The sequence below is a fragment of the Mytilus californianus genome, unplaced genomic scaffold (genome assembly GCF_021869535.1).
Source record: "Mytilus californianus isolate M0D057914Y unplaced genomic scaffold, xbMytCali1.0.p SCAF_2, whole genome shotgun sequence".
NCBI classification, from domain to species: Eukaryota; Metazoa; Mollusca; class Bivalvia; order Mytilida; family Mytilidae; genus Mytilus; species Mytilus californianus.
The window spans coordinates 84,697,962-84,712,472 of NW_026262668.1; the positions used below are offsets into that span (position 1 = coordinate 84,697,962).

The window sequence follows — 14,511 nt, forward strand, 5'->3', positions numbered from 1 at the left end:
TAATCCAAGACTGTAACTAAATGATAACTGCAAAACTAAATTATTAATAAGTCTATTTTATTGATAATTTATGTTTTTTTTATACTTGTACATATAAGTTTGCTCTGGATACTGTCTTTAATGATGAAAAAAAGCTTTTATCCAAGTTTCAAATAAAAATGTCATGAAGGTTCGTCTAAATGTAACTTGCATACAACTGTTCAGTAACCAAGTTTAATAATTGACATAATTTGAGCAGTATTCTACATCCAAGCTAGCATGTTTATGTTTCATCTAAAATCACCTATGCTTTTGAAGCAGGTTTACACCTTGCTTTCTTTTTTTTGTTGTTTTTTTTTTTGTCTTATTTTTATTTATTTTTTTTTGCAATTCACCTTTTAAATTGGAATATACTATACAATTGTGTGCTCATTAAACCTTTTTTTATCTAACTAAGTGATAATTGGTGTAGTTAAAAGTCGGATAACCAGGAGTAAACCAATTTCATACAAAGTCATGTTTGCGCCTGTCAATTTTTTTTAATTTAACTTTCTTTTTAAAAACAAAATAAAGCGCCGATGAAATAACCATGAGGGTAATAGATAAACTACTAGTATGTATGATTCGTTGTTGTTTATTAATTTAAAAGTGGATATGAAATTACAACTTTCTGAAAATATATGTTGTTGCTCGGTACCTAAATTGACAACGCAGTAATGACAAACCTCTTCCTGTTTAACTATTTTCGCAATGTTATTTGTTTATGTGTTTTCTCTTTTTATATAAAAATAATCGTAAAAAATCAAAAATCAAATCAAAACAATGGACTCAAACGTTGCCAGGAAGAAACTACTTGACCCATGTTTATATATAATTTAAGTATTATAAATTGGTAAATACAGTTTTTCATCATCATTTGTAAACATAAAATACCAACAGTATCATTATGGTGTTCATGGAAATCAATTGTATCCTAATGTACCTGTCCATTTTTCGTTGCATTGATGGTAATCACTATTTATCTTGTATATAATAATAAAAGATGCAATATGCATTAAATATTTATTAATTTTTTTTATATTATTTTTTTTTTTTAAAGTTAAAGTATGTATATTTGTGCTTTCTTTCAAATCAAATAATTATGATTTATTGTTTACAAGATGATATTTCACATTTCTTCTGTTTATAGGTTCGCCAGTGTCCGTAATATTGTCTGCACCACAACATACACCGGAAGGTCAACCATTTCAGCTGAATTGTTCTTCAAACATTGCCCCTGTTGGACAGTCTGCTGAATTTTTGGTAAATGGTGAAACACTAACTTATATCAGACGTCACAGAACTATGTGTTTTAACACTGCTTTAGGAACCGAATGTCGAACCGGGATGTGTCGGTGTTCCTTAGATGGTCGATCGTACGCTATATATCACAAACTCAGTAATGTCAAAACTGCTAACGAAAGCTTTACATGCAAAATGACTTTCCCAAATGAGATGGTAATTGTTTCTAACGCTGTCAGTGTTTCAATAATAGGTAGGTAATAATAATTTTAATAGGAAATATTTAAAAAAAAGCTTCCGTCATAAAGCTTTCATGGCGACGAAATTGAAGTTCAAAGAGATTGTTTAATTTGTCACGTATCATGTTTCTGACAGAGAAATTGTGTGTCCTCTTCGATATCGTCGCTAATATCTTTATATACAATGTGTATCAGAAATGATCCTTTAAAGTATAACATATATTTTAAAACAAACTGAAATAAAGGATATGTTTAAGTTTTAAAAAAAAAAAAACTCATCAAAGATTCCAGGCTAATAATTTTGTACGTCATACCCGCGTTTCGTCTTCAAACGACTGACCATTGACGCTCGAATAAAACAAACAAAAAGGCAAAACAAAATACGAAGTTATACTTTGCATAGTGTCATTTCTTTAATATACAATGAGTAAATATTAACTGTTTATTCAATAACTTGACCTTTGATCTTTTGCAGATTTTCCAACGTTGATTATGAACAGCAGTTTCCTTTGTAAAGGACCAGGAAGTGTTACATTAGTATGCTCTCTTGAAGGAACACCTGCAGAATTTGAATTTATAGATTGGAAACACTCTTTTAATGGTACTTTCGTCCGTTATTTGAAAGGAATCAACGAGGGAAGATTCTTTTTTCTTTTGTTGAATCAGTGCAGTTACCAAGATGCTGGTGAATATGTTTGTTCTGTATGGTATAAAGTACAAAAAGAAACCGTAACGGTACATAAAAGTACAACATTATCGATTTTAGGTAATATAGCTTTAGCTTGTTCAATTTCATTTGACTAATTAGCGTCTTATTATCAATTTATGTAATAATGTTAACTGTGTTTATACTGGTCTGAATATCTTTACATCAAATATCATCAATCTAGTATTAAATGTATATGCATAAGATGATAAAACTATGCTACTATGTCAATACTTCAAACAGTACAAGATGGTATTGTAGGATAAACTTAACATTGGTGTCGTTATATCTAAAATTGAAAGACATTTCATTCCAAGAAACAGACTTTTGAAACTAGTGAATAATTGCATTGTTATCCTAGATGAAGACTCATATTTTGTGTTTTGATCTATCAAAATTATCAAGTTTTCTATTATAAGTATAGCTGTTAAGTCAGATTTAAAAGTATAAAACAGACAGACACTGTTGATGTGGATAACAGGGAAAGATTCAGAAGGCCACTGCAACAAATGTTTAAGAAAATTATAAACGATATATAAACGAATGTTTTCAATACAAAAATAAAATATGATACCATTATAAAAGACAATTGTATAACATCAACACAATATAAAGAGGATGACTTACCCATGCAAAATGTTCTATTCCTTGTTATTTTATTTTATTATTAAAAACCCGAATAAACCATGTCATGATTTTCGTATCGTACAAGTTTTCACTAATTCCTACATTATTGTAGAATCAATATTTTTCAGATAAAGCAGTTATAACAGAAAAATCTGCACGTCGTCAAGGGTCAAATCTTGTTAATGTTATGTATTCAGTGCTGTTCTATTCATCGTCACCAATTCAGTCCGTGGAGTGGTTTCAGGAAAACAACACATTCCCGTACCCATCAAACGAATTCATTATAATGCAGATGTCTGTTTACATAAACATGCATGGAAAAACAGTTGAAGTGAATGGGTTGAAAAGTGAGATGTTGACTAAAAATGTGAACAACTTCCCCCCAAAAAAAGCTATTTGCATAACGAACATATATGGAAAAACGTGCGAAGAAATACTGTACAATGAAAGTACGTTGAAGTTTGTTATAACTTTTGTTGGTAAAACATCTTCTCCAGGTTAAACCAAGTTCGGGAGTTCCTAAACGATCATTAATTTTAAACCATTAGCGGACCATGATTTTAAATAATTGTTCTTAAGTCACTTGGACGTAATGTGTTACCTTTACTGGTATTTAGTATCAGGTAATGTTTTGAAGAGTGTCTATGAAGAACTGAAATTTCAAAACCAGGACAGATTGATTGCTCAAATTAGTTGTTTCAATAAATTCACCGAAGGAAAAAATATAAGCAATGTTACTAGTAACTCGATAGTTAAACGGTTACAACAAAGGGTATCTTGAAGTTTTACATTGCTTTAAAGATTAAGGAATTAGTATTTTACCGATGTCCAAATTAATAAATCGATTAAGAAAACAAATCAAGATAATTAACAAAAAGTAAGGGAGTTGCAGGAACGATACCAGTGAAATGTGCTAAAAAAATAAATTGTGTTATGAGCGTTATATGATTGAATTGAAAGGTGTTTAGATGAACAAACAAAATCTATTACCAAATAGTAAAAACAATTGTTAAATGGGTTTTTCTGTTTTCTGTGTTTTTTAACAATTTATATGGCAACTGATAATACATGTACATGTATAGTTTAAAGTACAAATGTAATTGAAAAGTTCTAACATTCGTTCAAAAAGGATTAAGTCTTAAAGATTGTTTTTATTGCAATAAAATAATCAAAGCTAATAGTTAATAGTGCAAAACAATGTATTTTCGTATCACATCAAAATGATATCGCCCTGAATATGCATATGCGCCACTGCACGTAACGCAGTCATCAACAAAAAACATCTTACTTGAACTTATTTAGTGTGATAATGCTTTTTTCTTACAGAAGAGGAAAGTAGCTTGAATGTTTTCTGGATAATGTTAGGAGTTGTCATAGTTGTACTTGTATCGGGACTGATAACAGTGACGGCTTCTCTATCTATGAAAAGGAAGAAACAGACTGAAAGATGTAGGAGTCGTTTTGCAATTAGTATAATGTTTCTGATTTTTCATATCATAAAACATGTACAAAACGGAATGATTGTATATAAAATTTTGCTTATACATTTGTTTTGTAAATTACAGAAGTATTATTGAATTAGTGAAAATATTAGGATTATGACATTGACAAAAAGATTTGGTGCATGTCACATTTACTTGTACTTGTTTTAGAACTTGAAATCAGTCAAGGTACAAACATGTATTGTGATAAATGTTTTTTTTTATCTATTTGTAGTAATTTATAGAATAGAAAGTTCTAATGGAAACGCTGTTTTATCAGAAAATGAGAATCAGTAAGTGAGAAAAGGAAATATATTTTAACATATTTATTTATGAAATTATTCGTAAAATTTTGTTTAAAGATAAGCAACGTGAAAATGTTAACTTGGTGTTTGTTTAGTGGTAATAGTTGCAAACATACCCATGGTAAGCAAAAGACAAAAACTGCATTGATTGCAACAAAATAAGGACTAATACACCATAAATACGAAAATACTTATTTCAAATTTCAAACAGAGTCAAAGTTATAAGAACTAATAACAATATTAAATCTTCTTCAAGTTAGTTCAGTATTTTATATTTTTTTGTTTTTCATTGTCCGTCAAATTTTGTTTACTCAGTATGGTTTAAATCTTTTAAAAACGGAAATTGTATTGTCAGTTTGAATATTTTGGTTCCCTATTCAAAATTCATACAACAAGACCTGTTTACGATTCGCCGTTTCTCATTTAACTTTGTCAATTTCGTTCTGGTACGATTTATTAGATACAATTAACAGAAAATCAAAATTTATACATTATTTAATCTTATATCGATTTACGTCCAAGTCCCTTATGTCAAAATTTACCTGATTTTAACTTCTCTGTTTTAACCCTGTATCAGCTTTAACTTCAATGTATTTATTTTCTTTCCAAGCCCTGAAATGTTGAGGAAAAAATGTATAGCTTACGTGACTTGTTTATTGTTTTAGGTACATTGAACCAAATGCCCAACATGATGTCCATCTCTATGAAGCTCGTAGCCGACCATACAGTGAGCTTGTACCTTACCAAACGACCAGAGTGTATGAGACATCTCACGGGTACCTGGAAATACAGGCTGGTATGGATATGGATACTTCAAGACGTAGTAGTGATAATTATGAAAAAGTGGAATAAATGTCGTTTTATGTTGATGGTCGTTGTTGGTCGCGACTTTGTTGTAAAATTCTGTTATACTTGTAACATAAGAATAACAGGCGTACTTGGGGATTACATTTTAATGAAAAACTTATGTACAAAAGTTAATGCAAACAAGTTGAAATGTTGAGATTTATATTGTGCACTGAGATTATTGATGTGTAAAATAATATTGCAAGCAAAATGTCACTTTGTACTATAAAACTAATAGAATCACTTGGGAGAATTTTTTAATCAATATCTCATTCTAAGTTGAAGTCATTGAATGCTTCTTTTTTCAGAAAAAAAATTAAACTAACTCTATATAAACTGCATGTGCTCGAAGCGCTTTTCTGGATTAACCTTCATCAGAAACGCTTAAGGCTGAATATTTTGAAAACCAAGGATGTATATGAAGCGTAACAGTTGAAAGAGATACCTAAAGATACTTAAAGAAATTGCAAAAATGCAAAAAAGGTATGGGTTACGGCCCTTGACTAAGGTAACGGATGTGTAACTACTTAAAGACAAAAAACGTAATAAACTTTGTTTTCTCATCGACAATCACTTCATAGTATATAGCTGCTTGCTTGTATGTAGTTCTAGTCTTTAAGTGACTAATTGTAGAAAAAACAGCTTTAGAATAGCTGAATTCAGGCAAGTTATGGCAAAATCTAATGAAGAAAGTGAACCCAAAATGGCGTCCTATGCAGAAAAAATTAAAACAGACCCTAAAACAATTGAACCCTCAGACATGGTTAGTGTTAAACCTGTATTTACATTGGAATCAGATTATACCTGACACACACTGAAATGTACAAAGCTGTCAGCGAAGTTGTACCTGATAGAACAATTATTGGTCTTCAAAGAATCCGAGGCTTATGGAGAATCTACATTGATGACGAATCTGAAAGAGGTATCCTTATATCCAAATCCATCACAGTTCGTGGTAAATCAGTCTGGACTTACTCAAGAAGTCCACGTGTGACTGCACATGAAAACATTAACAATGTACGAATAAGAGTAAAAGACGTACCTCTTTACGCAGACGACGGACAATTTATTAGGGAGATGGAAAAATACGGTTGCGCAATTTTGAGCAACTTTCGAGAACGATTAAGATACAACAACAAACTGACCAACTGCCTAACCGGAGACAGGATCATCATTTGTGATGGACCGCTAACAGAGCACATCCCAAGATCCATTCTCATTGGCAAATATAGAGCCACCATCCTCTATCGTGATCAGCCTACAAACAACTTTCAAAATAAGAAATGTTCGAAATGTCTGCAAGAAGGTCACAAAAAAAATGATTGTACCAATGATTGGGTATGTAGATCATGTGAACAAGAAGGACACAAACAAAATGCCTATACCAAAGATACTTTCTCAGACGTACCTGAACAATCAGATAAAAAAACAAAAAAGAAAACAATGAAACAAGTGATGCGGATGATGAAATTTCCGAATCTGAAACTGGCACTGATGGAACACAAATATCCGTCCAAACCAACAATGCTGTAACATGTGAAAGTGCATCAGCTACCGGATGTGAAGGCGCATCAGCTACTGGATGTGAAGGTGCATCAACTACTGGATGTGAAGATGACAATGGACAGTCTCAATCTATTATCAATCCTGTAGCTGATCCACAAAAACGAAAGAAAATTAAAAAAAAGAACAGTAATAAAAAAGATGATCCCAGTCAAGCTCAAATAATCCCATTCATGTCCGGTAATCAGAGCACACAAGAATCAATCAAAAAATCTCAAACTCCATCAAAACAACCAGTTAGTATTACCTTTCTGAAGTCCCCAGTAACACCAACTGAGAAGCTTCACGACAAAGAGAGTGATTCTACTGCCAAGAGGTCCAAAACAACTGATACCTAATTATATACATACATGTAGTTAATTTACCTGTGTTTGTATAAGAATCAAAAACACAACAATATGAATATAATGATGTATAAATTAATATTTTATTATCATTACATGTACCATTTATCCACAATTCAAAAATTAGTTGACCATAAAACTATAAGTCATCATCTAATTTTATATCACTTAATTATCAGTCTACATAACAACAGCTACATATATCCTCTCTTAAAAGAAATTAACAATCCTTTTGAAACTATGAAAAAATTCTCATGTCCAGTGGTAAGCAGCGTGTGCCTAATATCAACATCTTTAGATCTTTTTTTTATTTTTAAAATTCTTTGTGTCTTTTTTTGTCACTTGTTGCATAGCTGCACATGTACATTCACTTCACATTTATGTTTTCAAAAAGCTTGTCGGTAACCAACTCTTTCATATATAATTGTAATAATTCCTTCAATAGTTTTGGCTAAAGCGGATATGGGATTATCATCTGTGAATCCATAAACCAAACCTCAAAAGGATAAAGCACACCTACAAAAATCAAAACAAAGATCGATTATTATAATTGACACAAAAACATTCACAAGTCATACAATACAAATATTGATCATAAACATACTAGTATTTCACTTAGCTTATCAAGTAGCTAGCAATACTATACAACATTGGCTATGTAAATATCATGTAAATAGTAGTCCAGTATGTATTTTTATAGTACATGTAAAAACATTTAAAAATTTTGTTTATATAGTGTTGAGTTTAAAGTCATGTTTTTTTCTATTAATCGTCTTTGTACATATTTTTCTATTGATTGTATTTGCATGTATGTATACAAATTTAATGAGTCCAAAATATTTTTTTTTGGACACAGAGGGGTCTGTATTTCAAGTCACATTGTTGACCCAAATCACGACCTATATAGTGAGGTCAATAATTGATATGTTGTGTAATGTTTGCACATTAATAATCATGATAATTATGGTTGTATATAAATGTACATATATAAAGAATTTAATACTGATAAAAATGTCATATAAAAAAACCCAACAAAGCAAGGATAAAGATAAAATCTTCAATTTAAATTCATGTTGATTTACAGGTTCAACTTGATTTCAAACTGAACAGAACTCCTTAATTATACTAGCTCACCTTCTTAATATTAATACAATATGATACATAAAAACTGTATCCATGTCTGCACTGTAAATACCAACGGGTTACAAAAATCTGGAAAAAAAACTGAATTATTGAATGGGCTAATCAACAAAAATGTAATATAGTATTCCTACAAGTCATTTTACTTATACCTTAGAATCAAAGCTAAAACAAGAATTCAAAGGTGAATTAATTTTAAGTAATGGGTTAAGTTATGCAAGAGGGGTAGCTAAATGGAAAAATAAAAAGCAGATTAAACTACAAGATTATTGACCAATATAAAGACTCAGAAGGTAGATTTATACTAGTTAATATAGAAATAGATGACAATATATACACCTTAGTGAACCTATATGCACCTAATAATTGTAAAACAAGGAATACTTTTTTTTTTCAATCAGTAAAACAATTAATTGAAAATCATAGTATTGGCCAGTTAATAATTGGGGGTGACTTCAACGACATATTATCTATAAAAGATACAAAGAAAAAATTAGGAAATAAAAAATTTTATAAACCAGTTCATAAACTTAAGACATTGATTAAGAATCTTAAACTAACTGATGTCTGGAGAGGCAAAAACATAAATAAACCCAATTTACCTGGAGAAGAAAAAACTTATCAGAATCTACACGAATTGATTATTTTTTAGTAAGCGATAAAGTTAATAAAAATTGCATTTCATGCGATATAAGACCAATAGTTTTACAACACACTGATCCTTACGCTGTTTCATTAAAAATCAACATAAATAGAAACTCAAAAGGGCGAGGTTACTGGAAATTAAACAGTAGCATCCTAGATGATAACCAGTATTTAAAAATTATTTCAAAGTTGATTAATACATATAAAACAAAAGCAGAAACATCTCTAAACTTAGATATTTTATGGGATAATTTTAAAGTTGAGGTAAGGGATTATACTATTCAATACTGTAAATTAAAAGCAAATATTAAAAAATTAATAATATTGAAATTTTAGAAAACACATTAAAAACATTATCTGCTGAAATTGATTGTGACAGCAATACACATGACAGGAAAATTAACCTAAAAGAAAACATAGAAAAACAATTAGCAAGCTTATATAATAAAAAAATTCAAGGAAATCAAATTAGATCACGTGTGAAATGGCTAGAAGAAGGGGAGAAAGACACATCTTTTTTTCTTGGCTTAGAAAAAACAAGGCAAAGTAAAAAACTATAACTCAACTGTATGATAAAAATGAACAAGTAACATATGACCAAATCAAAATAATAAATCTAGAAGTTAATTATCATACTAAATTATATACTTCAACAACACCTGGCACAGAAGAGCTAAAAAAATACTTTGAAACTATCAAAGAATGTAAAAAAATTTATGAAAATGAAAGCAATACTTGTGAAGGAAAAATTACTATAAGTGAATGCACAGAGGCTATATTTAAAATGAAACTGAACAAGGCCCCAGGTTTGGACGGACTAAATGTTGAGTTTTATAGAAAATTCTGGGAACAAATTAAAAGATTTGATAGTACCCGTTTTCAATTATTGCTTTAAAAAAGGTGAATTAACCAACTCCCAAATTTAGGAGCTATATCTCTTTTGTATAAAAAAAAATGATCCCCTCTCCCTTGATAACTATAGACCTATCACATTATTAAATTATGATGTTAAATTATTAGCCTATGCCTTAGCGCAAAGATTAAAATCAGTTCTTCCAAAAATCATTCACTCTGATCAAAAAGGTTACATAAAAAACAGATACATAGGATTTAATATTAGACAAATCCAAGACATTATTGATTTTTCTGAAAAATTTAAAGTAGATGGTGCAATTTTATTTTTAGACTTTACTAAAGCTTTAGACTCACTGGAGTGGTGTTTCAAGTTTGAATCTTTAAAAAAAAATCGGTTTTAAAAAGGAATTCATAAAATGGGTTGAAACTATGTATACAGATATAAAAGGGTGTATTTTAAACAATGGATGGGTGTCTGCCCCCAACAACACATTTCGTGGGATTAGACAAGGGTGTCCGTTATCCTTGTTAATTTTCGTTTTATCTGTTGAAATAATGGCAATTAAATTAAGGGAAAATAATGAACTAAAAGGATTTGAAATCAAATTAGATGGAAAATCTTGCTCGCTAAAAATATGTCATTTAGCAGATGATACTCAATTGTTTTTAAAAACAATCAAAGATATAAGTATAGCCCTTAATATTATTGAAACTTTTGGAAGCCTTTCTGGACTTAAATTGAATAGAAATAAAACAGAAGGTTTGTGGCTTGGGAAACTTAAACATTCAAAAGATAAATTGGAAAATACAAACTGGAAACGAGACCACATTAAAAGTCTAGGAATATATTTTGGATACAATTATCAAGAATGTCATAAATTAAACACAGAAAAGCAAATAGATAAATGTGAAAAATTAATTCAAGGATGGAACAAACGAAACTTAACATTAATAGGAAAGATTACTGTAGTTAAGTCTTTAATTTTACCAAACCTGACATACATTGCATCAAGTATGATAATAACACATGAAATAAAACAAAAGTTCAAAAATTTAATATATAATTTTATATGGAGTGGAAAAAAGATAAAGTTAAACGTACTATATTATGTAAACCATATCTTGATGGAGGATTACAATTGATTGATTTAGATTGCTATCTAAAGTCATTACAAATGAGATGGGTTTTAAAATTATTAAAAAAGGAAAATGAGAACTGGAAAATTATTCCAAGATTTTACCTTGATAAATTTGGGAAAGATTTTCTTTTATTCAGAATGAATTTAACAAATGTTAATTTGCTTAATAAAATAAATTATAAATCTTTACCTGAATTCTATAAACAATTAATTAAAACATGGGTAGAAATAAAAGGAGGTCAAACAATCATACCAAGAAACTTTCTTGAAGTTAGAAAACAACTTATATGGGGAAAGCACTGGCAAAATATTTTAAAACAAGAAAGCTCTTACAAAACTGTTGTCAATATAAAAAAATCGGTGAAGTTAAATATACTACTAAAACATGAAATTTCACCAGATATGAGTAACAAAGAAGTATATACTTTCTTGCAAAGTCAATTTACACATGATAAACCGACAGAAGTTTTAATGTGGGAAAGAATTCTTCATAAAAAAATGACTACAAAATTGAAGTCCACATTTAACTTTATCTTTAACTACCTTGAAAACAACAAATTTAAAATGTTTAAATGGAAAATAATACATTATATATTAGCCTGTAATAAATTACTTTATAAATGGAAAATAGAACCAAGCAGTTTGTGCTTCCATTGTAAGCAACATGATGATTATAAACACTTCTTTTTTACCTGTTTATATAATGTTTATTATTGGCATAAAGTTGACCAGCTATTAGCATTTTTAAGAATTGATAAGCATATACTTAGTCTTGAAAGTTTAGTAACCGGCTATAAAATTGAAGATGAAGCTTATTTTGATATGAACTATCTATTAACTATAATTTTCTTTTCCATCTATAAAGCATATTATATGTCTGACACGAAAGATAAGGTCATTGATATCTTTAAAATCTTCAAAAATGAAATCTCGGACATTATAAACATAAACAAAATCAGAAGCAAAAAAAACCAAGAAAATAATAATTAAAACATGGGAATATTTCGAATTCCTTTAAATGAAATGATAATTATTAGATACATGTTCTAGATGTGACCTCGTTAATACATTACTACACATGTGTGTGTCCAGTTAGTTGATGTGCATTAACTGAAATTCGCAATTTTACTCTTTTATAATTTATTACAGCTACACTGAATTAGTATTGTTATTAAATATGTTTATTCCTGTTCACAATGCAAAATTATAATGAGCAGGAGAGCGAGCAGAATAAATAACACAGTGCAACGTTACTGCATACATGTATAATTTGAAGAAGACCACGTGTACTTTCGATCTTTGGCTTTATCATAGAAATTAACATTTACTGTTAAAAAATGAAGCTGTACACATAACATCATCCAAGACTTCTTATATAATTCAGTGGTGTAAACAAAACAAACAAATTTTAAGTTCAAAATGCTATTGTCGGCTGAAGAGTCATGCTATCAGTATCACAGATCATCATCAATTTCGCGGTTCAGTGAAGCTTTAATAAAAAAAACCATATACAGTATAGGTTAAGAAACGTACCGTATTCCGGTAAATAAAAAATTTATTATGTAGAACTGTTCTTATGTATTAATATAACTAACTTTATAGATATATACTTAATTGAATATCTTTCCCTAGATATTCAATAACTAATTTAAAGGGATACTTAATTGAAGCTGTAGATTGAGTAAATTGTTAACAGCAAAGGTGCAATAAAATTGATTAATTTAAAAAAAAAAAAAAAAAAAAAAGAAATTGCAAAAAAGTATAACAAAAATAAAATACCGAACTCCAACGTAAATCAAAAAAGGAGAAGTCCATAAAAACTGACAAAATCAAACGATATCAATCAACGACACAAGTGAAAAACAACTGTCATATTTCTGACTTGGTACAGGCATTTTCCGAAGAAAATTGTGGGTTGATCCTAGTTTTATAGCTAGCTAAACCTCCCACTTGTATGACAGTTGTTCATAGTTCCGTTATATTGACAAAATTGGGTAAGCAACCCAAACAGAAATAATGACAAGCCGCCAAAATTGTGTAAAGATACATCACAACTGTCTAAAAAATTCAAACAAACATACAAATAAATCTAACAATAACGAAAACAAAAAGGCGGTTGTAGTTGATAGTACATTTGACAAATACGCCAACAAAAAGCAAAACAAGCACAATTTAAAAGCATATCAATTGTATTCAACAATCATTAAACATTAGAGTAGTATGTGTTTTGGACAAGGTGTAACAGGGTGGGTGTCAGAAATTGAGCAGGAACTGTTGCCTTTCGGAGCACATGAGATCAAAAACAACGGACAAAGACAAACAACACAATACAGAAAACAGAGTAACATAAACCACATAAAAAACTGGGAGTGAACGCTGTGACATTTCAGGCCAGAAATTGTAATAAGCTTAAAGACATTTCATCTATGTACAACAATGAATGATTCTATACAAAATTAAGTTACTTTCCTGAATCTGAGGACGCAAGGACAATAAAATAGATGCTACAGTTACCAAAGGGACATTCAAACTCATAAGTCGAAAATAAACTGACAACGTCATGGCTAAAAAAGAAAAAGATCAAAAGACAAACAACAGTACATAAAACACAACATAGAAAACTAAAGACTAAGCAACACGAATCCCAGGCGGTTATCTCGGGTGCTGCGGAAGGGTAAGTCGATCCTGCTCCACATGTGACACCTGTCGTGTTACTCGTATAAGTACAAACCCAGTTATAAGTCTTTTCGGTATGTCGCATTCGGGGAAAAGAAGACAGGATTGTGGTAACGACAATTGGAACACATCCATCCTAATCTATGAAACAGATATTCCATAACGGTCGACCAACTCGTGATGGCGTCCGTTAAATTTACGAAGAGATGATTTCAACTTCACCACTTGGAACTCTTGGTTTAATAGCTTTCTTGTTATCAGCAACCCTCTATCAAGGAAATCATGATAGGAAATACAAGCCCTGGAGTATTGTATAAAACTAGGAGATATATACTCCGTATGCAGGCGTTGCTGGAATGTTGCTACATAGAAATTGAAAGTTCACAATTGGAAAGCTGAAATCATCTCTTTTGTCGTAAAGTTTTGTTTTCAACCGACCCTCATTGTCAATTTCTAGATGTAAGTCAAGATATGAGGCAAAACTTAACTGTATCTGTTGTATCCTTTATCTCAAGTTCGATGGAATAGATGCTTTCAACATAGTCACAATATTTTGAATATTTAGTGAAAGAACATCATCTGTATAGCGGAAAGTGAATTTAAATGATACTGCTTACTTCTTTTCTTTCTTTCTAACCAGTGCTACTGAACAGATAATAGTGGAAATCAGTGATAGAAATAAGAC

The 14,511-nt window shown here is 30.2% G+C and overlaps 1 protein-coding gene across 1 annotated transcript; it reads left to right on the forward strand.

Annotated features, from left to right (window-relative positions):
- Window positions 1-902: 902 nt before the first annotated feature.
- On the forward strand, window positions 903-7,175 carry LOC127730325 (uncharacterized). The gene is made up of 7 exons (XM_052238699.1): window positions 903-986; window positions 1,169-1,513; window positions 1,975-2,265; window positions 2,961-3,281; window positions 4,159-4,281; window positions 4,549-4,606; window positions 5,284-7,175. Exons 1-7 carry the CDS (start codon window positions 926-928, stop codon window positions 5,468-5,470), a joined length of 1,386 nt encoding a protein of 461 aa, XP_052094659.1. The 5' UTR covers window positions 903-925; the 3' UTR covers window positions 5,471-7,175.
- Window positions 7,176-14,511: the final 7,336 nt, after the last annotated feature.

Bases quoted from the DNA above. Each gene is read 5' to 3' on its own strand.
- LOC127730325 (XM_052238699.1), top strand. From the start codon at position 926: ATGGTGTTCATGGAAATCAATTGTATCCTAATGTACCTGTCCATTTTT. The intron at 2,266-2,960 runs GTAATATAGCTT...AATATTTTTCAG, and splicing joins TACAACATTATCGATTTTAG to ATAAAGCAGTTATAACAGAA. The intron at 3,282-4,158 runs GTACGTTGAAGT...TTTTTCTTACAG, and splicing joins AGAAATACTGTACAATGAAA to AAGAGGAAAGTAGCTTGAAT.